This window comes from Oncorhynchus clarkii, chromosome 32, assembly GCF_045791955.1.
Source record: "Oncorhynchus clarkii lewisi isolate Uvic-CL-2024 chromosome 32, UVic_Ocla_1.0, whole genome shotgun sequence".
Classification (NCBI taxonomy): domain Eukaryota; kingdom Metazoa; phylum Chordata; class Actinopteri; order Salmoniformes; family Salmonidae; genus Oncorhynchus; species Oncorhynchus clarkii.
The window spans coordinates 21,496,290-21,523,593 of record NC_092178.1 but is presented as its reverse complement, the minus strand read 5'-3'; the positions used below and the strand labels follow the sequence as shown (position 1 = coordinate 21,523,593).

General features: G+C 42.5%; 1 protein-coding gene across 4 annotated transcripts; it reads left to right on the top strand.

Annotated features, from left to right (window-relative positions):
- The first annotated feature begins 10,351 nt into the window (after positions 1-10,351).
- On the top strand, positions 10,352-26,537 carry LOC139392084 (terminal nucleotidyltransferase 4A-like). Of its 4 annotated transcripts, none has more exons than XR_011629640.1 (14): positions 10,352-11,389; positions 12,908-13,031; positions 13,144-13,190; positions 13,313-13,433; positions 13,673-13,780; positions 15,868-15,996; positions 17,235-17,448; positions 17,559-17,685; positions 17,875-17,978; positions 18,124-18,287; positions 18,382-18,513; positions 21,832-22,011; positions 22,310-24,832; positions 24,932-25,486. XR_011629640.1 is itself a non-coding variant. In XM_071139803.1 (13 exons), exons 1-13 carry the CDS (start codon positions 10,584-10,586, stop codon positions 22,487-22,489), a joined length of 2,436 nt encoding a protein of 811 aa, XP_070995904.1. In that variant the 5' UTR covers positions 10,352-10,583; the 3' UTR covers positions 22,490-26,537. The 4 variants fall into 4 exon arrangements, 2 of the variants coding, with proteins under 2 accessions (XP_070995904.1, XP_070995905.1); XR_011629639.1 differs by having other exon boundaries at positions 21,832-21,885; positions 24,932-25,484; XM_071139803.1 differs by having other exon boundaries at positions 22,310-26,537.
- Positions 26,538-27,304: the final 767 nt, after the last annotated feature.

Below are 27,304 nucleotides of genomic sequence, written 5' to 3'. Positions count from 1 at the left end.
AATCAGCATGACCAATACATTGGTGCACCTTGTGCTGAGGACAATAAACACAACACAATGCCACAGAGGTCTCAAGTTTTGAGGGAGCGTGCAATTGGCATGCTGACTGCAGGAATGTCCACCAGAGATATTACCAGAGAATTTAATGTTAATTTCTCTACCTTAAACTGCCTCCAACATCATTTTCGAGAATGAGTTTGCACAAGTGACACATTTCTGCACAAACGGTTAGAAACCGTCTAAGGTTCATCAGGGTCTTGACCTAACGGCGTCGTAACCGACTTCAGTGGGCAAATGCTCATCTTCGATGGCCCCTAGCATGCTGGAGAAGAATGCTCTTCACGAATTAATCCAAACATGGGACCAACACTTTACGTGTTGCGTTATTTTCGTTCAATGTCATTTGTATTACCAATTGCTGTTTTATTGTGGAGTGACACTAATACTGTATTTATATATTTTTTGTGATGGGCACTGACATGGAAAACCTATATTGATATGAGTTGCATTTTTCCCAAAAATGATATCATATCGGTTTGAATGAATAACATTGCAACTGTGTGGACTTCTCTTCCACAGTTTTGTGAAGTTCAGACAACTTCTTCCTGATTGCCCACTGGGCCAGGTGTGAATGTTCTGCAGGCCTAACCTACCCAACCAGTTTGAATACAATGGAAAGCCTGTTGATGGCCCATCAACAGACAAGTAAGTATGCTAATAGAGAACCTGTGAGAATGTTTTGTGACTGCAGGAACAGGCATGAATGGACCTCTTTTTACATAATAGTGTTAACAGCAAGGATAAACAGATATCATGATATGCCTTGCTCATATCAAATTAATTATTGATATTGGTGGCCACCACTACATTTTTAACTAACAATAAATAAACACTTTCAACTCTGTGCTGGCTCCCATGAATGCCTAGACCTTGGATGAGTTGAACATTGACTCCCACAGGTGACACACGTGACACCGGCTCGAAACCTGGTTAGTCCAGTGGAGGCTCCTCAGAGGAGGAACGGAAGGACCATCCTCAGTAAATTTCTTAAAATGAAAAATTGTAAAACTTTGAAAAACTAGACAAAATATTCACGTCACCAAATAATTGATTAAAACACACGGTTTTGCAGTGAAGGTCTACAGTAGCCTCAACAGCACTCTGTAGAGTAGCACCATGGTGTAGGCGAAGGACAGCTACCTTCTGTCCTCCTCTTGGTACATTGACTTCAATACAAACTCTAGGAGGCTCTTGGTTCTCACCCCCTTCCATAGACTTACACAGGAATTATGACAACTTCCAGAGGATGTCCTCCAACCTATCAGAACACTTGCAGCATGAACTGAGATGTTGTTAACCCAATCAAAGAATCATAGAATGAATCTATTACTGAAAGCATAAGCTACAGCCAGCGAGCACTGCAGTGCATAAAATGTGGTGCGTAGTTCACTTAAAGAGAGAAAGACCATAGTTTAACAGTTTTCAACAAATTAATTTCTTCAAAAATGAAGGAGAAGCAAGAGAGGGAGAGATTGTAATTTTTTTTCAGTTTCACTTACTTAGCTAGCAAATGCAGCTGGCTAATTTAGTAACTCAGACACCCGGCTCAAACAGAGGGATTATATGTTAGCTATCTGGTTATGACTATCCAACACAACACTGGAACTCTTCCAAGTCAAGGTAAGCTTTTAGTTTTATTAAACTATTGCCACCGGGGCCTGATGGTGTAACTGCTTACTGACTATACACTGTAACGTTACTGCATGATTGTAGTGGGTTTACTAAAACATTAGTTCTATTAGCTATGTTGACTATGACGTTACTTTAGCTAATATGGGGACAACAATGTAGGCTGTGTGTAGTGGTTATGATATGGGTTGGCTTGGAAAGGTTTTTTCCCTTGGTCACATACAGCTGATGTGTTGTTCATTGAAGTTCACAAACAAAGAGAAAAGGTGAGAGGAGGCGAGTGCATAGAGGTTTAAATGAATACAACGTGGCTGCTATGATCAGGGTGTTTTCAGTTTGCCAATTCAAATCAAATCAAATGTATTTATATAGCCCTTCGTACATCAGCTGATATCTCAAAGTGCTGTACAGAAACCCAGCCTAAAACCCCAAACAGCAAGCAATGCAGGTGTAGAAGCACGGTGGCTAGGAAAAACTCCCTAGAAAGGCCAAAACCTAGGAAGAAACCTAGAGAGGAACCAGGCTATGTGGGGTGGCCAGTCCTCTTCTGGCTGTGCCGGGTGGAGATTATAACAGAACATGGCCAAATGTTAGTCACATTTGTCCATGACTGTTGCTGTAATCACAATGCAACAAGTTCTACCCTGTCTTATGTTCTCTCCTGTAGGTGGGCTGTTTGCTCTGTGTGCTCCGGGCACATACTCAAAGTTCTTTGGCGAGATAAGAGTGGGTGAGGTTTGCCCTGGCGGCTCATTCTGTCCACAGCGCATCCTTCCCCACCTTTACTCGTATTGTTCTTGCCAGCAGAGCCTTCGCTCACTTCAGGTAGGAAACACCAGGGGTGCCACTTTGGTTTTAGAAGTGTGTTGGGGGGGGCATAATTACATATATATATATATATATATTTTTTTTTTCAGTGGGATAAACACTCCAAACAGCCTAACCGACCGCTCTGAAGCGTCCGCACGGTTTCTTCGTTGTGTATCACATTCCAATGATAAAACTGGGGGAGGGGGATGACAAACATGCAATTTCAGAATTGTGAAAAGTTGCGCCCTTGGGAAACACACACACATTCCGGCAGGCACACATGCATGAAGACACTGAGCATACACACACACGGTTTGGGGTGAACAGTGAATTAATTGAATTCTGTCTTTCTCTCCAGGTGGTACCTTCAGAAATTTGAAGACTACCCCAAGTGTAGGAAGAAGCTGGGGTCTGTTTAGGTTAGTTATTGCTTGTTTGTTTGTGTTTACGTCAAGCGAAGACGTACAAGGATGAACACTGAGTACTTACAATCACTGGGAAAATATGAAGAGCTCTAGAATCCACAACACCACTGACAAGATTTCATTTAAACTACCCTGAAGGCTACAATGCCAAAAAGAGGCCATTTACTTTAATCAACGTTTATGTCAATTTGATGGAAACACATCACTGGTGGGAAAATGTACTAACATGTTACTGTATGAGGCTTTTTGTTGCTTTTTGGTGATGGGAAAACATTTGATTTTATTAGGATCCCCATTAGCTGATGCCATAATGTAGCTAATCTTCCTGGGGTCCAACACAGAACTAAAAAGACACTAGAAAAATTACAATTTTAAGACCGTACAAACATTTAACAAGTAGACATTACGGACAATTAAAATACCTGACAGGTATTACATTTAACATTTAGTAGATGCTGCTAATGGTGATGAGTGAATGAGTATGCTTCATTAAAGGTCCAATGCAGCCATTTTGATCTCAATATCAAATTATTTATGGGTACTATAAAGTACCATTCTGTGATAGTTTTCATTAAAATTGTCAAAAAGAAACAAAAATAGCTTATTAGCAAAGGGATATTTCTCAAGCATTAATGAGTGGGGAGGGGGGAAATGGAAGGAAGTAGATGGGATGGGGTGAAGGAGTTTAGAGTCCTGATGGCTGAGGATGTTGTCAGCTGAGGGCCATTTGTGATTCAAAACGACATTATTCCAACCTCATAGTGTGGAAATATTCCATATATTCCATATATATATATATATATATATATATATATATATATATATATATATATATATATATATATATATATATATAAAGCACAGGAAATTAAGTTTTTGACGTCACTGCGCCTTTAATAATGAATTGGGATTTTTTTTATAGCAGTTTTCTTGCAATAACCGGTATTGGAGTAGTTAAATTACATGTAATTTAACCACATTTTGCAGTAGCTTGGTGGTAGTTGAACTAAATTCAAATATTGATAGTGTTTACAGTAGTTAATTACTTATTTGGTGTGTAGCTAAGAACTGGAACTAGTCACAGGGCTTGCAAACTATCACGGATTACAAAGAGAAACCCACACGCAAGCTGCCAAGTGACACAAACCTACCAGACAAGCTAAATGCCTTCTATACTCACTTTAAGGCAAGCAACTCTGAACCACGCATGAGAGCACCAGCGGTTCCGGACGTCTATGTGATCACACTCTCCTTAGCTGATGTGAGTAAGACCTTTAAACAGGTTAACATTCACAAGGCCGCATGGACAGATGGATTTTCAGGAAGCGTACTCTATGCATACGCTGACCAGTTGGCAAGTGTCTTCACTTACATTTCAACCTCTCCCTGACCCAGTCGGTAAAACCTACATGTTTCAAGCAAACCACCATAGTTCCTGTGCCCAAGAACACCAAGGTAACCTGTCTAAAGGACTATCACCCTGTAGCACTCACACCTGTAGCCATTAAATGCTATCCACATTGACGAGACCGCAGTGGAGATGGTGAAAAGCTTCAAGTTTCTCGGCGTACACATCACCAATGATCTGAAATGGTCCACCCACACAGACAGTGTGGTGAAGAAGGCGCAAGAAGCGTCTCTTCAACCTCTGAAGAAATTAGGCTTGGCCCCTAAGACCCTCACAAACTTTTACAGATTAACAATTGAGAGCATCCTGTCGGGCTGTATCACCGCCTGGTACGGCAACTGTACTGCCCGCAACCGCATGGCTCTCCAGAGGGTGGTGCGGTCTGCCCATCAGACTGTTAAATAGCCAATAGTCGGCTACCACCTGGTTACTCAACCCTGCAACTTAGAGGCTGCTGTTCTATATACAAATCACTGGTCACTTTAATAATGGAACACTAGTCACTTTAATAATGTTTACACACTGCTTTACTCATTCCAAATGTGTATACGGTATTATATTCTACTGTATTTTAGTCAATGCCATTCCAACATTGCTCATCCTAATATTCATATATTTCTTAACTCCATTCTTTTACTTTAGATTTGTGTGTATTGTTGTGAATTGTTAGATATTACTGCACTGTTGGAGCAAGGAACACAAGCATTTCATTACACCTGCAATAAAATATGTATTTTTTTATTTCACTTTTTATTTCACAGGTAGGCTGGTTGAGAACATGTTCTCATTTACAACTGCGACCTGGCCAAGATAAAGCAAAGCAGTGTGACACAAACAACAACCCAGAGTTACACATGGAATAAACAAACATACAGTCAATAATACAATTGAAAAGTCTATATGCAGTGTGCAAATGAGGTAGGATAAGGGAGGTAAGGCAATAAATAGGCCACAGTTGTGAAATAATTACAATATAGCAATTAAACACTGGAGTGATCGATGTGCAGAAGATGAATGTGCAAGTAGAGATACTGGGGTGCAAAGGAACAAAATAAATAAATAACAGTATGGGGATGCGGTAGTTGGATGGGCTATTTACAGATGGGCTATGTACAGGTGCAGTGATCTGTGAGCTGCTCTGACAGCTGGTGCTTAAAGTTAGTGAGGGAGATATGAGTCTCCAGCTTCAGTGAATTTTGCAATTCGTTGTAGTCATTGTCACCAGAGAACAGGAAGGAAAGGCGGCCAAATGAGGAATTGGTTTTGGGGGTGACCAGTGAAATATACCTGCTGGAGTGTGTGCTACAGGTGGGTGCTGCTATGGTGACCAGTGAGCTGAGATAAGGCGGGGCTTTACCTAGCAAGGACTTCTAGATTACCTAGAGCCAGTGGGTTTGGCGATGAATAAGAAGCAAGGGCCAGCCAACGAGAGCATACAGGTCGCAGTGGTGGGTAGTATATGGGCCGTTGGTGACAAAATGGATGGAACTGTGATAGACTGCATCGAATTTGCTGAGTAGAGTGTTGGAGGCTATTTTGTAAATGACATCGCCGAAGTCAAGGATCGGTAGGATTGTCAGTTTTACAAGGGTATGTTTGGCAGCATGAGTGAAGGATGCCTTGTTGCGAAATAGGAAGCCAATTCTAGATTTAATTTTGGATTGGAGAAGCTTAATGTGAGTCTGGAAGGAGAGTTTACAGTCTAACCAGACACCTAGGTATTTGTAGTTGTCCACATATTCTAAGTCAGAACCGTCCAGAGTAATGATGCTGGACAGGCGGGCAGGTGTGGGCAGCGATCGGTTGAAGAGCATGCATTTAGTTTTGTTGGTGAACCAGGCAAGGCAGTCATTTGAGAAACCAAGGATGTTGAGTCTGCCGATAAGAATGTGGTGATTGACAGAGTCGAAAGCCTTGGCCAGGTCAATGAATACAGCTGCACAGTATTGCCTCTTATCGATGGTGGTTATGATATCATTTAGGACCTTGAGCGTGGCTGAGGTGCACCTATGACCAGCTCGGAAACCAGATTGCATAGTGGGGAAGGTACGTTGGGATTCTAAATGGTCAGTGATCTGTTTGTTAACTTGGCTTTCAAAGACCTTATAAAGGCAGGGTAGGATAAATATAGGTCTATAGCAGTTTGGGTCTAGAGTGTCTCCCCCTTTGAAAGAGGGATGACCGCGGCAGCTTTCCAATCTTTGGGGATCTCAGACGATACGAAAGAGAGGTTGAACAGGCTAGTAATATCACCCAACGATTTTGGGTGATAATTTTAGAAAGAGAGGGTCCAGATTGTCTATCTCGGCTGATTTGCAGGGGTCCAGATTTTGCAGCTCTTTCATAACATCAGCTATCTGGATTTGGGTGAAGGAGAAATGGAGGCGGCTTGTGCAAGTTGCTGTCGGGGGTGCAGGGCTGTTGACCGGGGTAGGGGCAGCCTGGTGGAAAGCATGCCCAGCCGTAGAGAAAATGCTTATTGAAATTCTCAATTTTGTGGATTTATCGATGGATGTGACCGATAAAATATGTGTAAATATATGTGTATGTGACCAATAGAATTTGACTTGATTTGATGGGCTGGTCATGGCTCACATCAACGCCTTCGTCCCAGACATCCTGGACCTACTCCAATTCGCATTCCACCCTAACAGATCCACAGATGACACAATCTCTATTGCACTCCACACTGCCCTCTACCACCTGGCCAAGAAGAATACATACACTACATGACCAAAAGTATGTGTACACCTGCTTGTCATCTCATTCCAAAGAGTTGGAGTTGGTCCCACCTTTGCGGCTATCAAAGCCTCAACTCTTTTGGGAAGGCTTTCCACTAGATGTTGGAACACTGCTGCGGGGACTTGCTTCCATTCAGCCACAATTGCATAAGTGAGGTCGGGCACTGATGTTGGTCAATTAGACCTGGCTCACAGTCGCCATTCCAATTCATCCCAAAGGTGTTCGATGGGATTGAGGTCAGGGCTTTGTGCCGGTCAGTCTTCCACACCGATCTCGACAAACCATTTCTGTATGGACCTTACTTTGTGCACGGGGATATTGTCATGCTGAAACAGGAAAGGGCTTTCCCCAAACTGTTGCCACAAAGTTGGAAGCACAGAATCGTCCAGAATGTCAACGTATGCTGTAACGTTAAGATTTCCCTTCACTGGAACTAAGGGGCCTAGCCAGAACCATGAAAAACAGCCCCAGACCATTATTCCTCCTCCACCAAACTTTACAGTTGGTACTATGCATTGGGGCAGGTAGCGTTCTCCTGACATCCGCCAAAACCAGATTCGTCTGTCGGACTGCCAAATGGTGAAGCGTGATTCATCACTCGAGAATGCGTTTCCACTGCTACAGAGTCCAATGGTGGCTAGCTTTACACCACTCCAGCCGACGCTTGGTATTGCGCATCATGATCTTAGGCCTGTGTGTGACTGCTCGGCCATGGAAACCCATTCTATGAAGCTCCCGATGAACAGTTATTGTGCTGACGTTGCTTCCAGAGGCAGTTTGGAACTCGGTAGAAAGTGTTGCAACTGAGGACAGATGATTTTTACTCGCTACGTGCTTCAGCACTCTGCGGTCCCGTTCTGTGAGCTTGTGTGACCTATTACTTTGTGGCTGAGCCGTTGTTGCTCCTAGATGTTCCACTTCACAATAACAGCACTTACAGTTGACTCGGACAACTCTAGTAGGGCAGAAATTTGACGAACTGACTTGTTGGAATGGTGGCATCCTATGACGGTGCCACGTTGAAAGTTACTGAGCTCTTCAGTAAGGCCATTCTACTACCAATGTTTGTCTATGGAGATTGCATGGCTGTGTGCTTGATTTTATACACCTGTCAGCAATGAGTGTGGCTGAAATAGAGGAATCCACTGATTGGAATGGGTGTTCACATGCGTTTGCCCATGTAGTATATGTGAGAACGCTGTTCATTGCCTACAGCTCAGCGTTCAACACCATAGTGCCCTCCAAGCGCATCACGAAGCTAAGGACCCTAAGACTGAACACCTCCCTCTGCAACTGGATCCTGGACTTCCTGACGGGCCACCCCCAGGGGATGAGGGTAGGCAACAACACATCTGACACTATGACTCTTAACACGGGGGCCCCTCAGGGGTGCATGCTCAGTACTCTCCTTGTACTCCCTGTTCACCCAAGACTGCCTGGCTGCACACGACTCCAACACCATCATTAAGTGTGCTGACGACACGACGGTGGTAGGCCTGATCACCGATGGCGATGAGACAGTCTATAGGGAGGAGGTCAGAGACCTGGCAGTACGGTGTCAAAACAACAACCTTTACCTCAACATCAACAAGACAAAGGAGCTGATCACGGACTACAGGAAACGGAGGGCCGAGCACACCCCCATTCACATCAATGGGGCTATGGTGGAGAGGATCGAGAGCTTCAAGTTCCTTGTTGTCCACATCACTAAGGATCTATCATGGCCCACACACATCAATAAGGTGAATTTGTCTCCCAGTACCTGTTGGAAAGTAGATTGAACCAGGTTTTCCGATAAGATTTTGCCTATGCATTGCTTTACTGCCGATGCAAGCATACCCATAACAGGATGCAGCCACCACCATGCTTGAAAATATGAGGAGTGGTACTCAGTGACGTGTTGGATTTGCCACAAACATAACACTTTGTATTCAGTACACCATTCTCAGTTTTCTCCTATCACATCAATTAAACTGTTTTTTTAAAACCTTTTATTTAACTAGGCAAGTCAATTAAGAACAAATTCTTATTTACAATGACGGCCTAAAGTCACACATGGCTTCATGGTGAAATACACTTTAGTGGTCTCCTTCCTGTATCTTTGGAGTGACACACCATCCAAAGGGGTGTGATTACTCCCTGAAGGCCCTGTACATATTTACCTCAATTACATTAAGCAGACACTCTTATCCAGAACGATTTACAGTCGTGAGTGAATACAATTTCATACTGGTTGGACTCCGGCGAGATTTTACGGAATCGCAGAAAGATCTGACGAGAACATCAAAGCAAACGTGAAGGACATTTGCAGGGCAATAGTCCCGGAAGACGAGCGAAATGTTGTTGCAGGTTCTCTGGATGTAGTGCACCGCCTGGGTAGGCTGAGAGATGGGGAGAACAACCAGCCACCGCGACCAGTGATCATGAGATTCATCCCCATGACAGCGAGGGATCTGACATGGAAAAGTGCAAAGAAAATGGCTATTTAAAGAACAACAACCTGAGGTTCAAGGAGGACCTGACAACATTTGATAAAGAAGCTCGGAATCGTATGTGGCCAACGATTGCGAGAGCAAGGAAGGAGGGGGAAAGTGCATACTTTGCGGGAGCCAAGGCTTTTGTTAATGGAAAGGGAATTCAAAATCACTTATTTAAATCAAATCACGTTTTATTTGTCAAATACTTCGTAAACAACAGGTGTAGACAAACAGTGAAATACTTACTTACTTTTAAAAACGTACTTGTATTTCTCGTCACAACAATTCAAATAGAAAGAAAACAGAAATAATAGAAAATTAAAACCACAAAAAATAAAAGTAATAATAAATACACAACGAGTAAAGACAACTTCGCTATATAACTGGGGTACCAGTACCAAGTCTGGGTGCTGGTCCCGTGTAGCTCAGTTGGTAAGGTATTACGCTTGTAACGCCAGGATTGTGGGTTCAATTCTCGATCTCCAACACATTGCCAGGGCTTTAAAATATTTATAATGTAATGTTTATTACTATTTCTGATTATTTTCTTCAAATTAACTTTAGCTTATCTGTCTCCTGTTATGATAATATCTTATGTTATTTTTTTATTCATAATACATATGTTGCTATATAAACATGATCAAATATGATTCAAATATTTACTTTGAACAGCATTGGTTGGTTTGTAATTAGTTAAATATTGTGGCAGCTGAGAGCGAGGTGTAGGGAGGAATGGGCGGTGGATGTGGGTGTGTTCAAGTCGATAGTTTAAAATCCTACAGAAATGCGCACGGCGCTTTGGTTTGAAGAGAATACGCCATATTGATTCACCGTAGACTTCTGCTAACCGTTTTCAGTTAGCGGCTTGAAAAGGACCTGGACTACTCTTCTCAATGGTCCTCGTTCGGTTTGGCGTTAGCACTTCTCTGTCTTTGTAACCCGGTTTACTAGCTCATTTATTTTGTCGGAGCAGTCGTACATTTTAACGGTCTCATTGACTTGCTTGAAGTGGGTTCAGAAAAAAGAAGTTGAATGGATCCGAGGGTGGCTTGGATTCAGCCCGAGCAGAAAGGACCTGCAAACGCATTTTGGATGCAAGTCTGGGAGACTTCTCAGGTACGAGCAAACTCCGGCCAGCATCTTCATAATAATCAGAACTACAACCTGCATTTGAATTCTCCAGCGTTGGACGTTTATAAACATGTTGCGGCAAAGGGCAATAGCATGTGCACCAACACCACCACTGGTCTGAGCAGCAGCAGCCATCACGGTATTTCAAAAGGCACTACTTCTAACCACGGCACTGCGTTCTCCTCCTTCGGGGTAACGTTACCGAACGGACCCGTACAGAACTCATTGACCCCGTCCAACGCTTACGGGGTAACGACAGATTTGGGAGACAGTAAAATGCCCCAAAAGACGGGATCTCTATCGTCCTTGTCTTCAGTGGAATCCATAACGGACAGCACATCTTCAAACCGCTCTTTGGGAAGGATTAGTGGTGGCAATGTAACTGGAAATATGAATAAAAATGCTGGCGGTGTCAATCTGTTATTTAACTTCAGTGAAAGCATGCATAATAATGTCAACCAATACCACCATCAAAGGCACCATCAGCATCACCCTCAGTACAATTTCCAACAGAATTGTGTGAAGCGTCACCCGACTCACCCGCCTGCATCCCTAAATAACCACACTCACCATCCAGGCCGAAGGAAAAGTGACAACAAGGCGAGCACCTATGGGATGAATTACCTTCTTTCTAACTATGGCAACTATGTTAGTTCGGGGACTGGGACGCCTTGGAAGACGAGGAAATACAGCCCCGGTGTTGATGGGTGAGATGTTATTTTTGATAGGGCCATTGCCCCTCTGGAATTGTTTGACGCTAACGTTAGCTTGCTAACGCTAACCGCGATAACGTTACCTATCATGGTTTCCTACTAGCTAGACACGTTTATATTATTATAAATGTCATGCCTAAAGTCAATCCGTGTTTTGGTGTTTGCATGTTGAGGTTTATCTTTTTCAAATTGATTTACTGCACGGGTGATTAGTAATCGGAATGTTAACGTTAGCTTAAATAGCTAACTACTTAGCTAACTAGAGCGCTAATTTGACTGCGCGCTGCACTGACTAGCCAGATTTAACTTGTTAAGAAGCTATAACTAGCTAGCTAGATAACGATTTGGTAAGGTTAGCTAACAATTAGTAAGCTATTTGACAGATCTAAAGGGTTGGGTAACTTCTGGAATGTAGGGTTAATGCCGCATTCATGTCATGTCGGAAATCGGACATTTTCCGGCACGTTTACTCAGTAGAAAGATACTACGTAAGTAGGAAACTCGGGTATCAGAATCAAGCAATAGGAAGATATAAGCAAATAATTTACGTACATTTTAACTCCGAGGTCCCGAGTTTTTGATATGACGTGAAGGCGGCATGTAACGCAAAATTATGAAAGCGGTCATGGTTAGCTAACGTTGCTCTTCTTTATACACCCACTCAGGGGATTATTAACGTCTGACTCATTATTCAGTTATTAATAAAACTATAGCAGGACTTGCTAGTTTATTACATAACCTAATATTGTTGATTAGACTTACGTTATGCATGTTAACATTGTCAGCAACAAAAAACTGCCAGGTGACTTTGTTTAAGATTCTCTCTGGTCTCCATGGACAGTTGAAAGATCTATAGGTTTCATTTGAATGTAACTGTGTAATACAATGATTGGCCTCTAGTTGCACCCTTGTGGCATTGGAAGAGCATGCAGTGCCCAGACCTGAAGGCCTTAGTGTTTAAGTAGAATATTTAACAATTTCAATGGGCCATCACTGTGTCGTGGATGAAAATGTAGGCTAATGTACATACTGCAATATCTGATTGTGCTAAATTTCAGTGTATGGCTGCACTCAATCATTTTGGTGTGAAAAATGTTAAAATCCGTACATATAATTTTTGAATAGTCTGTGATCAGTATGGGAATTGAAACCTCAACCTTGGAGTTGCTAATCCCATGCTTTTACAGGACTATGTAATGATTTTGAATGTTGTGAGGGATGCTGAGCTTACTGGGAAGCCTGTATCAATGTAGGATATATATATATATATATATATATATATATATATATATATATATATATATATATATATATATATATATATATATATATATATATGCTTCCATAATGGTCTTGCTTTCTTTGAAAAGACCTACCATGTAGGTGAACTGATGACATTTAAATGAATGAAATCCTGAAACAGAAAATGTAAATCGACCAATTATTTGACTGGTTTAGTTTTGGGTGAGCAACTGTGTGTGTGTGTGTTAACCCTCTCCCTGTCCCCCCCAGTCTCCATGAGGAGGTGGTGGACTTCTACAACTTCATGTCTCCCCGACCGGAGGAGGCTGCTATGAGGAAGGAGGTGGTCGACAGGATCGAGACGGTCATCAAGGAGCTGTGGCCTACTGCCGATGTGAGCACACACACCAGAGCTGGGGGTTGAACTGGGACATCAGACTTTTTTCCCTAAAATTATTTGTACAGTATAGGTTTTTTCAAACTCTTTCATTCCCCTGCTCTCTCAGGTGCAGATATTTGGCAGCTTCAGCACTGGACTCTACCTACCTACAAGGTAAGAGGGCAGTCTTGTTGTGATGTTTTGGCTCAGTCTTGTTCTCTGAATTTGCCACAAGTGTTTGGCCACCAGTTTACTTAATACCATCTCTCTCTCTCTCTCTCTCTCTGTTGCCATAGTGACATAGACCTGGTGGTGTTTGGGAAGTGGGAATGTCCCCCGTTGCAGCAGTTGGAACAGGCCCTCCGGAAACACAACGTGGCGGAACCTTTCTCCATCAAAGTGCTGGACAAAGCTACAGTGAGTCGCTCTTAATAAAAATACATGCCTATAATCTGTTGGAATAACTCCAATGTTGTCCGAACTGATAAACAAGCAGATGGTTTGCTTTAATAATGTAGGACACGTCTGCACCAGCTAATGATTGGACCTAATTAGTGACTGCTTTTGGAATTGAGATAGGGAACGAAAGCGAAATGGACGTTTAAATAAACTTTTTCAGAAATTAAGTCACAATGTTTCTCTATTCTCTCTCATAGGTGCCAATCATCAAGCTGACTGACCAGGAGACTGAAGTCAAAGTGGACATCAGCTTCAACGTGGAGACTGGAGTCAAAGCTGCTTTCTTTATCAAGGACTACACTCGGGTGAGGACACTAGCATTTATAGTTCCTTTATTTTTATTGGAGACCTGAATGGCTATAATGATCAGAGCAACAATTTAAAACGTGTTCCCAGTTGCAGTGGCCTATTAAAGGAATAGAAATGGACTTCATGACCGCTGACGCTACCATATTGTAATTGGTTCATTTAAATTTGAGGCTAATAAATACTTACTGAAATACTGTCCCTGTGAAATGCATTTTCTATCACTAGCAACAGAAGCACTACTTAACCACTTCACAACTATAGTCCACAACATATTTATTTAACATTTTGCTCTATACTCCAGCATTTTGGAGTTGAGATGTTTCATATCAGGCAAGTACAGAATGTGCACCTGCACAGTGGGGCTGTGACGATATGGTCATTGTAATTATTCAGCACATAAACTTGATAACTATTTGCTTAATGAAAACTACAACTCCCTTCAGGTTAAACTAGTTTAATAACCGATAAAAAAAACGACATGGCGGTTCATCGCTCATCACTACTTTCCATAATACTAATGAGTATTGCACAGTGGGTCAGAGTGGTGCAGAGTATGTGAGCGGAGCGAGTTTCACACCAGTAGTGCTCACTTCACGAGGTCAGGGCATGCCTGGCCCAGCATACAATTGTAGTCTACTTGGGTGCTGCTATAGCCCCTTGCTTTAACTACTGTCATGGAGTTTACTACATATTTTCATAAATAAACTAATAAAATCCACAGGTGCAAAATCACAGTAACTTACAAAGAGGAACAAGAGTAAGTTTGATGTACTATCCACAACTAAAGAATAATTGGTGAATCTGAGAAGACTCATCCCGAAAGCATGATAGCACATTCACATAGTAAGTACACTAACAAAGGAATGAGGTGTATCATTGTAGCAAAGTATTTTTGAACAAAAACATCTGCTCTCAAGTTTAATTTTCATTCTATTATCTACAATAGGTCATCATTGAATTTGGGCCAATAGCCCTGGCATATTACCTCTTTCAAGGAGCTTTCCATTTTGATAGGGTTATTTTGCTTGAACATTTACATGTTAGTCATTTTATCAGATGGACTTAGTTAGTGCGTTCATCTTAGGTTACTCTAGCTAGGTGGGAAAACCACATCAGTCATTGTGTGTGCTCGGGTTGGGATGTGGGGTTTGAGCATATCCTGAAGGTATGGATGGGCAGCTCTCTTGCTGTTCCGTAGGTAAGCACCATGGTCTTGTAGTGGATGCGAGCTTCAACTGGAAGCCAGAGTGCACTGAGGAGCAGGATGACACGAGAGAATTTAGGCAGGTTGAAAATCAGGCAGGCTGCTGCGTTCTGGATAAGTTGCAGGGGTTTGATGGCAGAAGCGGGGAGCCCAGGCAACAGTGAGTTGCAGTAGTCCAGACAGGAGTGGACCTCGACTAGGACCTGCACCGCTGCTTGTGTGATGTTGTAGAGCATGAACCTGCAGAAGCGAGTCACTGCTTTGATTTTTGCAGAGAAGGATAGGGTGTTGTCCACGGTAACGCCAAGGTTATTTGCACTCTGGGAGGGTGATAATGGAGTCTGAGCCGGCAGGCCTTCCCCGGAAGGAAGAGCAGCTCCGTCTTGTTGAGGTTAAGGCCTACCTATAGAAGGAGAAAAAATACTTTCAAGTCAGTGAGCCTAATAAGGCATTTTTTGTTTAATTTAAATGTAATTCTAAGTCACAGCCTATATGCACAGTAAGAGTCAGGGGGAGATCTGGTGATGGGCATATAATATACACTCAGTAAAGGAATGTCTTTCTGACATGTTCTGTATTCAATTACATAGCCGAACATGCTTCTGTCACCAGAGGCATAACTTTAGAATGAGTCATTACCCCACTGACCTTTTACAACTGTAGCCCCAAAATCAGCATATGATATAACATGACAACCTGTGAAAATGAGACTCATTTTATTTAAATTGTGATCCCCATACTAAGTTACATATTTTCATTAAATGGAGACTTTTCCCTCGTCTTAATTGAAAATTCTCCCCATTTTTATCTGTGCTCTGTTCCTCAATGACTATAAATTAAGCAGAGATTTTATATCGCTCTCGTTCTCTCCCCCTACAGAGGTATCCCGTGCTGCCTTACATGATCTTTGTGCTGAAGCAGTTTCTGCTCCAGAGAGATCTCAATGAGGTGTTCACCGGAGGAATCAGCTCTTACAGCCTCATCCTGATGGTCATCAGCTTCCTCCAGGTACACACAAACACTAGTATGACATGGGGCTGGGCGGTATACTGTATTTTTACTATATACCGGTATTGATGCACAGACCGGTTTGGGTTTTTACTTTACTTTCTATAACAGTTTTTGAATGTTTGGTTTGTTAAATGTGATACTTCGCTACTTGACTCACCGCTCGCTCTCTCATGCCGCTTTCCACGTAGTCTTAGACCTGCCTCCGCCAAACAAGGAGAGCGTTTGTTGTTCCTCAACCACGAGACACTTGCGTTCAGTCTGCATGGTCAATGCAGCACATGCAAAAATGTTGATGACAATGATTCTGTTTTCACTTTTCTTAATATAATTCCTCTGGCATTCTGTAATTGCACTAGTAGTTTGTTTCTTACGTCTGCAAACAGTCAGTCGTTTCTTAGCAAGTTATCCCTAAATCTTGTTGGTTGCTAATGCTAGCTAATAAATGTTCTAAGTCAGAGTAAACATAATTAGCTATCCAGCATGATAATACTTGTGATGGCGTAGACCTAAATCAGCATGTTTTTGCAACAGTTTCTTCTAAATCAAAAGAGGTATACGCAAAGCATGAGTAGGTTGGCTACATGAAGTAGTTAAGAGGAAACATTCAATGTAGCCAGAGATTATAGGGTGCCCAAGGAAACGGTTATCAACACTTTGGATCCTATCCTGTCACAATAACTCCTCCCTGGCATTTTCATTCGTTGTCATGTCAAAAACATCTAAAGTGCCCACTATTATATTCGAACTTTAGAATTAGAATAATCATTCTATTTCGATAATTCCAACAGTTTTCAACCAAGTGTTTTTCTCTATATCGCAAGTCAAATCGCAATTGCAATATTTGGTTTAAAATGAGGCCTAATTGTCTGCCCATATCGTGCAGCCCTACGTGGCAGTGTGGAAATGATCTCAAATGAATGCAGAAATGGATGAAAATGTAGAATTTTGGGGGTGGTTGAAGTTTAATTGAACAGTGTAAAGCAATCAGAATGGAGAAAGACTAATTTGAAATCACTTGTGTGTTGCCACCCTAGGGTCAATAACTACTCGTAAAGCAAATTTAGAACTTTTATTATTCAAAAACATAAAATATCCCCATACTGTAATTTTTTTGTTATACCGTGAGAGACAAAATATATCGCCTAACCCTAGTTTGACAGTGTACAATTACAACGCTTAGTGTTGTTCTAACTCCTATGCCAATTCTCTCCCTCCCTCCGTCTCTCTCCATCCAGCTCCACCCAAGGATTGACGCCAGCAACCCCAACATCAACCTTGGCATTCTGCTGATTGAGTTCTTTGAGCTTTATGGGCGCCATTTTAACTACCTGAAGACAGGCATCCGCGTCAAGAACGGGGGGGCCTACATGGCCAAGGAGGACATGATGAAGGTTATGACCAATGGCTACAGGCCCTCCATGCTCTGTATAGAGGACCCACTGATGCCAGGTGGGGGGTGTGTGTGCGCTGGACTGAGTGTTTGGTTTTCCATTAGTAATGGTGTTGGCTGTAGTTTGTATGGGCTGATTAATTTTTAGTTTTTTTGCCTTTTATTCCAGGTAATGACGTTGGCAGGAGTTCGTACGGAGCCATGCAAGTCCAGCAGGTTTTTGACTACGCTTACATCGTCCTCAGTCACGCCATGTCACCGCTAGCACGCTCCTACCCAAACAAGGACATTGACAGGTTCGTTCCTCCTCTTTCAGAATGTCTTCTGGATCCATCCTGCCTAGAAATATTTGTAAATTAATAAGTGCAACTGTTGTCAAAGTAAAGATTGTCAAATGAATACGGTGGTTGTGTTGGGAAGTGTAACTGATCCACTGCTGTGCAACGTTTAAACCGTTCCCTTCATGTTTCTCACTATCCCTGCAGCGCTTTGGGTAGGATAATCAAGGTGACACAGGAAGTGATTGACTACAGGGAGTGGATCATGACGAAGTGGGGGGGCAGGCACCTCGCCCGTATGGAGAGCCAGGGTAAGAGCAGTGTCTGTAACCTCTGCGTACCATGTTGACAGTCTTGTATGGCAGGTTCTGTAGGTATATTAGCCTGTGTGTGGAGGGTACTCTTTGTCTTACATGGCAGTTTTGGAAGTGTGTATAATAATCTGTTTCTCTGTAGGTTCCCTCCTGGATCAGGACCCAGCAGGGTGTGTGTTGGGTGTAGGTGTGGAGGAGCAGAGGGACTCTGTTTCCCCTCACAGTGCAGACTCTCCCATGTCCCTTTCCAGTCCCCACCAACACTCCTCAGCCTCCTCTGTCTCTTCACTGTCTGGGTCAGACAACGTAAGGACAGAACACACACACTGCAGTCTTTATGATGGTATTAATTGATTGACAGCTGGCCATGTTTCAACCCCTCCACTGCTGTTTGTTCTAGGACTCTGATTCGACACCCCCGGCGCTGCCCCTCTACCCCTTTCAGGCTTTGGGTATGACTCTACCCCTGGGCCTGGCACTGGGAAAGGCTGGCATCAACCAGCACCACCTCATCATGTCCCCTGGCTCACAGGTAGAGAACCTAGCATCTACTGACCTTTATTTGTTTTCAGGGATGGGAGAGTTTAACCTCTCTGATCTCCCCATCCCGGATCCGGTATCAGGAATACAGACTCAAGCTCATTACCATAACGCAACGTTAACTATTCATGAAAATCGCAAATGAAATTAAATATATATGCCATCTCTCAAGCTTAGCCTTTTGTAAACAACACTGTCATCTCAGATTTTCAAAATATGCTTCTCAACCATAGGAAAACAATAATTTGTGTAAAAGTAGCTAGCTAGCGTAGCATTTAGCGTTAGCATTAGCGTTAGCATCCAGCACGCAACATTTCAACAAAAACATAAAAGCCTTCAAATAAAATCATTTACCTTTGAAGAACTTCTGATGTTTTCAATGAGGATACTCTCAGTTAGATAGCAGATGCTCAGTTTTTCCAAAAAGATTCTTTGTGTATAAGAAATAGCTCCGTTTTATACATCACATTTGGCTATCAAAAAAACCCGAAAATTCAGTCCTCAAAACGTGAACTTTTTTCCAAATTAACTCCATAATATCGACTGAAAACATGGCAAACGTTGTTTAGAATCAATCCTCAAGGTGTTTTTCACATATCTCTTCATTGATATATCGTTCTTGGAAGCATGGTTTCTCCCCTCAATCAAATGGAAAAGTACAAGCAGCTGGCAATTGCGCACCGAATTCCACGCAGGACACCAGGCGGACACTTGGAAAATGTAGTCTCTTATGGTCAATCTTCCAATGATATGCCTACAAATACGTCACAATGCTGCTAACACCTTGGGGGAACGACAGAAAGTGTAGGCTCATTCCTTGCGCAATCACAGCCATATAAGGAGACAATGGAAAACAGAGCTTCAGAAATTCTGTTCATTTCCTGGTTGACGCATCATCTTGGTTTCGCCTGTAGAATGAGTTCTGGGGCACTTACAGACAATATCTTTGCAGATTCTGAAACTTCAGAGTGTTTTCTTTCAAAAACTGTCAAGAATATGCATAGTCGAGCATCTTTTCGTGACAAAATATCGCGCTTAAAACGGGAACGTTTTTTATCCAAAAATGAAATAGCGCCCCTAGAGATCAAAGAGGTTAACCTATCAAGATTTTCTGGGAGTGGGAGATTAAAGATAGACTCCCCAATGCACAAAGTTAACACAATATCGGGCCCATTTCCACAACTAAGAGCGTTGAAGCGCAAGGCTAAACTACTGTGCTGTTTTGGTCCCGTAGTTACCACGTTGTACCAAGGTGAAGCGCATCCGTGCATATCAACAGATAGTTGAAGTCGGAAGTTTACTTACACATAGGTTGGAGTCAATAAAAATCATTTTTCAACCACTCCACAAATTTCTTGTTAGCAAACTATAGTTTTGGCAAGTCGGTTAGGACATCTACTTTGTGCATGACACAAGTAATTTTTCCAACAATTGTTTACAGACAGATTATTTCACTTACAATTCACTGTATCACAATTCCAGTGGGTCAGAAGTTTACATACACTAAGTTGACTGTGCCTTTAAACAGCTTGGAAAATTCCGGAAAATGATGTCATGGCTTTAGACGCTTCTGATAGGCTAATTGACATCACTTGAACCAATTGTGTGTCAAGGCCTACCTTCAAACTCAGTGCCACTTTGCTTGACATCATGGGAAAATCAAAAGAAATCAGCCAAGACCTCAGAAAAAATTTTTGTAGACCAAGTCTGGTTCATCCTTGGGAGCAATTTCCAAGTGCCTGAAGGTACCATGTTCATTTGTACAAACAATAAGTATATACGTAAGTATAAACACCATGGGACCACACAGCTGTCATACCTCTCAGGAAGGAGACGCGTTCTGTCTCTTAGAGATTAACGTACTTTGGTGCAAAAAGTGCAAATCAATCCCAGAACAACAGCAAAGGAACTTGTGAAGATGCTGGAGGAAACGGGTACAAAAGTATCTATATCCACAGTAAGTCCTATAGCGACATAACCTGAAAGGCCGCTCGGCAAGGAAGAAGCCACTGCTCCAAAACCACCATTAAAAATGTCAAGACTACAGTTTGCAACTGCACATGGGAACAAAGATTTAACTTTTTTGGAGAATGTCATCTGGTCTGATAAAACAAAAATATACCTTTTTGGCCATAATGACCATCGTTGTGTTTGGAGGAAAAAGGGGGAGGCTTGCAAGCCGAAGAACATCCCAACCATGAAGCGGCAGCATCATGTTGTGGGGGTGCTTTGCTGCAGGAGGGACTGGTGCACTTCACAAAATAGATGGCATCATGAGGAATGAAAATTATGTGGATATATTGAAGCAACATCTCAAGACATCAGTCAGAAAGTTCAAGCTTGGTCGCAAAAGGGTTTTCGAAATGGACAATGACCCCAAACATACTTCCAAAGTTGTGGCAAAATGGCTTATGGTCAAGGAATTAGTGGCCATCACAAAGCCCTGACCTCAAAATTTGCAGGCAGAACTGAAAAAGTGTGTGCAAGCAAGGAGGCCTACAAACCTGACTCAGTTACACCAGATCTGTTAGGAGGAATGGGCCAAAATTCACCCAATCCAATTTATTGTGGGAAGCTTGTGCAAGGCTACCCAAAATGTTTGACCCAAGTAAAACAATTTAATGGCAATGCCACCAAATACTAATTGACTGTATGTAAACTTCTGACCCACTGGGAATGTGATGAAAGAAATAAAAGTTTAAATCATTCTCGCTACCATTATTCTGACATTTCACATTCTTAAAATAGTGGTGATTCTAACTGACCTAAGACAGGGAATTTTTACTAGTATTAAATATCTGGGATTGTGAAACCTGAGTTTAAATGTATTTTGTATGATAACTTCTGACTTCAACTGTACCATGACTGTTTACACAAGCAGCCCAATTCTGATATTTTTTTTTCCACTAATTGGTCTTTAGACCAATCACATCGTCTTTTTCAGAGCTCGTCGGCTTGGTCAAAAAGACCACTTTAGTGTATAAATATCAGAATTGGGCTGCATGTGTAAGCACAGCCTAAGTGAGAGCGATGTCTTTCATCGTGCTCATCTTATCTGCGGTGCTGCTCGTGCCAATGTCATAATTCCAAGTCTACCTTTTAAATGTATTGTAAAAAATCCTTTATCTTTATCTTAAGATTTATCGTCAGAGAAAGTATATATTTTCTATAAAATAATCCATCCAGGCTGTCTGTTTTAGTACTCATCTCTCACTAACAGGGATTGTGAAATGGTGATCTAACACAGTTTGTGATTGGATTTGTGAGAACTGAAAATGTCTTATCTCCCTTCCCTCTCCCCCCTCTCCAGGCGTGTATGTCTTTGCCTGGTGCCCTGACGATGCACTCTTTACCTGGCAGACAGGTGGGTATAGACGGGCACCACCTCCCCCCCTTTTTCCACATGCCCCCCCCTACCCATCATAACCCCCATGCCCCCTCCAACCCCCAGCCTCTGTCCAGCCCCCACCCTGCCAGCCACACACACCAGGTAGGCGCCGTCCGCAATCACCGCATACGCACTATACATGGAGAACCTCTTTCTCCTATCTTTCTTTCTTCTAATACTCTCCTCACCTCTCACTTTCTGCTTTCAACTCCTCTTGCTTTCACTGATTCTCTCCTCCCCTTCACTTCCTCTGTTCTCTCAATCTGTCCCTCTTGATTTCATTGTTGTATTGTATATCTGCCAGATTGATCTGAATATAGCATTCCTTTTGTAGACTAGGTTTCAAACACTCAAAATGCTTTGAATTCTAACACTTCATACCTTCTTTTTCTCTCTCCAGAACGGTCCCAAGTGTCAGATGAAAGGCTTCCACAATCCAGCCGTGGTCCACAGTCCCGCCCTGGCCAACCGTGCACACACCCACCCTCTCACACACGCCCACACACACTCTCACACACAGTACCGCAACACCTGGCGGCGTCGGAAGAGGGACAGCTTACCAGTTAGCCTGAGCAGATAAAAAGACATCTCCCTTCATCCCTCTTTCCACTCCTCCATTCTGACTGATTGGGAGGACAACTTGACGGGACAATGCCCCCTGCTGTTCAACTTAAAGACAGGCAGGCAGAGACCAGACCAGCATTGGGATTCATTCAACACTTTGGGCTGCTGAACTTGGGCTGCGGATAGGGAAAAAGGTGTAGCTCTGGGGAAACTTTCCGTTTCTCTCTCTCCCTCCATCGCTCTTCATCTCTGCATGTTTTTCACTGCGCAACGAACCAACGGCCAACGATACAGGAATGAGCGGTGCGGCTAGAGAACAAAACGCAACCCCGCCCAACGTGCACTCTGACCCCAGAACCTTTCTGCTAGCTCTCCAGTCCTTCACTTTCTGTTTGGGATCCACATTTGTTTGTTTTATTTTGTTCCGTTAATGTCTTATTGTTCAATTTGAATATTTTTTTAGCGCTTTGCAGTTTTTCACTTACGTTTGGTGAGACTGAGGATAGTAACATCTTTGTCAGGTGAGAGTTGCGAAAGCCCAGTGTCTTATGGGAAAGTGTTTATTTTTGTTTGGTCTTTGACTGGGTTACGTTGTCAAGGCGACAACCTTTGTCCTTGAACCCTGCAGCCAAACTGCGTCTTTTTCAGTGTTCACACAAGGAACGACGGTTTCTCATTTGTGCAATAACATGTTCTATTTTTTAAGTAAATGTTTATTTAATTTTTATTATGTATGTAAAGGAATTGTTTTTTAAGATTGTTTTATTTTTGTATTTTTAGTTTTATGGCAGAGTTTACAGAACCTTTGCCCAGGTGGCCTCCGAGAGTGTGTGACGAGAGCGTGCGTGTCAATTGGTGAGCTGTGCGTGTCTTGTTGGAGTGTCGAGGTATAATCGACCCCCCCCCCCCCCCATTGGTTGTTTTATAATGTGATTCATAGGGGGTAATTAGAAGTATCTAAGTCACTCCAGACTATTGAGATGCAGCTTATTGTTAGACAGGTTAAAAAGTCTACAGTCCCACTAGATGGATCTCTTGCTATAGCAGACTGAGCTCACGCCCAATACCCTAGCTGTTGTTTTTAAAAACAAAACGTTCTTTATTTGGCGTGTGTGCTTGTATCAGTCATAGGATGACTTGCGTTCACCCAACGTTTGTGCCATTTTTGCTACTCAGTCCTCGCTTAGACTAGGGCTGAACTTCTATCACAGGAGTTTGGCACAAGCCCAAGTACATATTGTATTCCCCAAGTGTGTTTCTGTTGGATGTATGTCTCTGCTGTTGTTTTAAAGATATGCATGGTCTCGTGCGTATGAGAGGTGGAGTTAAAGGGACAGACAAACTGACCTGAACTTGAAGATCAGAGCGGTGCCAAATGGAACCCTTCCGCCAACATTGTGCATTACTTTTGATTGGGCCAGTGGGCTCTGGTCTAAAATAGTGCACTACATAGGGGATAGGGTACCATTTCAGATGCACCCTAAAAGACTAGGTGCTCTAAAGGGTCTTTCCTCATAGCGGGGGAGAGAGAGAAACTTCTGGGGACTGCCAGGACAGTGGAAAGGGAATAATTTTGATTCCATTCTGGAATCTTGTTGGTACTTCCGCAAGTTTGCAATGCCTTTTCGTTCTGTTTACTTCAGTGCGTGTGTGTCGTCTCTGCAGACATACAGCCGCATATATATACACACATACACACGCCTGTGTGTGACTGAGGAGCAGTGCGGTTGCTACACAGACAGCGTTATTACTATGCAAGTGGGTTATTTTTGTGTGCCCCATTTCTGTTTCCAATGACAACCACTGCTTATTGGATTGAAGTGATGTTATTGTAAACTCGAGTTTGACTGACTAGGCCTGTGTGATCGGTGGGCTAGGCTAGATGGTTGCTAGTCAGCCTCAGCCCAGTTACAAGTGAACCACAACTCTTGCATCCTGATGTTTTGTATTCCTATCTGTTAGTCTATGGAAGGGTCTGTGTGTGTGCGCCAGTGGTCGGGTATCTGTCTCATCTCAGAGCGAGGGAATAGCAAGACTGGTTTCAAATGACACCCTATTCTCTCTCTCATACAGTGCATGCTATTTAACCTTAGCGCTGGTCTAAAGTAGTGCCCTATATAGGGGTTAGGGTGTCATTGTAGACTACCACTTGACGTCCCGCCACTTTTAACCTAACGGCTAGTATGAAAGTGCACATGGGGAGCGACTTGCACTCTGTAGTGGATGACTTCATACCCTCCCTAGTGCACTACAGTCCTCTACACTGAGATTGTGTTAGGAGGCAGTGTCAGTCTAATGTTAGTATAGCAACTTTTACCCACCAATCGACCTGGCTAATATACACCGCCTTTTTTACAAGGTGTCGGTCTCCAATGGCACCCTATTCAGAATATAGTGCGCCACTTCTGATTAGATCTTTGGTTTCTTGTGGAGGGTAGTGTGGCTATATAGGAAATAGGGTGCCATTTGGGACTCGTCTGCTTTTAGTGAATAGAACCAGCGTCTGTCAGAAGAGCTCTAAAACACTATCTCTGGTTGGAGTTTTGTCAATGCTGTCAAAGATGTCCACAATTTTTACAGATTCTATTAAGACTGAAATGCGGTGTGACGTCTATATGGATTTAACTTGAATCCCAATTGTCTACACGAGCTTCCTCTCCTCATCTACTTTCCTTTATTTGATGTGAAAGAAACTGGAGCAGGTGAAAGCCAATCCCTTGGTAGATCCACCATTTTATTTTCATCTAAGTGCAGATTGGAGAGAAAGCCTCTTTAGACTATTGAGAACACGAAACACTTGCATCACAATGAGTGATTTTAAACTTAACGGACGCCATTTTGTGAAAGGTGGCGGCTCCTCTGTCCTGGCCAACTAATCTGAGCAGGAACTCCTAAAATGGCTGCCAAACTAGCAGTGGCCACGGAGTGACAGCCTGGCTTTTGTTTTGAACATTTTTATGTACCGGTATATTTTTTTCTATTTTATTTTTTAATAAACTTCTTAAAATGGGCAGTTACAGTGATCTTGTTTTTGTATGTGCATAATTTGGTTGCATCTTGTAAAATTAATCATTGGATACAACGCATACAGAACACATGCCCACAAACTAAACAGGTAGTGGTTGGAAATTAAGATGGATTAAGGCTGAATCTGTACGTACAACTCAGTCCAATTTGATTGAGTTCAGGTGGGAAACATGCGTTAGGTTTATTGCTTTATTTGAGACGTTTTGTCAGGAGTCCCTTTACAAGACACAGGGAAAGGAAAATGTCACTATAAACTTAGTTCAAATGTACTTCTGCTTATCTTCACTAGGTGGCACAGTAGCTTCTCACCCATAGCCTTGGATCCAGTCAGCAACATGTCAGATGTACTGTAGATGTTCTGCCAGACTATTCCTCAAGAGTATTGAGCCAGGATCATCCAGTACAGCGAATTCTCATTCCACATAGCTCTCCCTAAACTCTTGGATTTTGAATATCTGCCATGTTAGGATTGTGTACTGTCCTACTAGTCTGTATCTGTGGCAGATTTCAGTTCAGTCTGGTTGCTTCCTAGACCAAAGCCAGAAATGTGAGTAGAGGGATGAGATCCTGATATTAAAAATGCAGTGGAACTGGCTTCGAGGTTCAGTGTTGCGTTTTGAGGGTTCTTCTGACTCAGGAGAACCCGTACGTTCCTCAACAAACTGGAAGACGACACTCCCCAACAGCCCAATAATGTAGTCGCTCGTGAAAGTCTACACACCCCTTGCAGTCTTCACATTTTGCTGCCTTTAGCTCAAATTAAATCTCAAAAGGGAATACATCAGATTTTTTCTTCTACCAATCTACACAACCTACTCCACATTTTCACAGATAACTAAAAATGATAGTTTAATTTATTTGGAACATTTCTGTCTTGATTGCATGTTTTCACACTCGAGTTACTTTTTGGTGGAGGCATCTTTTCCAACCATTACAGCTGTGAATCATTTTGAATAATATTCTACCAACTCTTAGGGCAACATTTGTTAATTGTTTTGTAAAAATCGCTCAAGTGCAGTAAATTTAATTGAGAATCATTGATGGACAGCAATATTCATACCAGCCATTCGATGTGTCCATCGACCGTTGGTCTGTTTTATCTCTCATTTTCCCTCTTTCGCTCTCTCCCATACTCTTGCTCTCTTTGTAATGGGCTAAAGGTTATTAACTGAATATAAATGTGTTCTCTTATTACTTTTCTGAGTTTAATAATTTTTCCAGAGCGAGAGACTGAAGGAAGTAGAGGCTAAGAGGGAGTGAAGTAAATGGAGAATGAGATGCCTCTGGGTAAAGTAGATGGCCTAGAAGGGTTTTTCATCTGGATTAGTGTTCAGAGTGAAGAATGAAAAAGAAGGGAGAAGAGAATCAAAGGCTCTCAGATTAAACTTCACTTCTCTAGGTAATAACTTCAGAGGGGGTTGGAGTGAGAGAAGCTGGGAGACAGAATAATAATAGGGGCGTAGACACTATTTGTCATGTTTCTCCTCTCCCCAACAAACACACGGGTTGTCATATTTCCATCACAAATACAAACACAGTATCTCAACTATCCATGCCAAATACCCATAGTGAATAGGGAAAGCTAAATGTTGTCACCCATCCAAGACAGGGATAAATATTGCCAGCCTGCCTGCTGTTCACATATCGGTCTGTGTGCCCCGCTGTCGGGTAAAGGGTTGGTTCCAAGTCAATAGTGTGTCAGATGTTATTGCTGTTTCTAAACAGCACCACACGGGTTGCAAAATTCTAGTTATTTTCCCCAAATTCCTAGGGTTTCCAGAAATCCTGTTTGGAGGATTCCAGG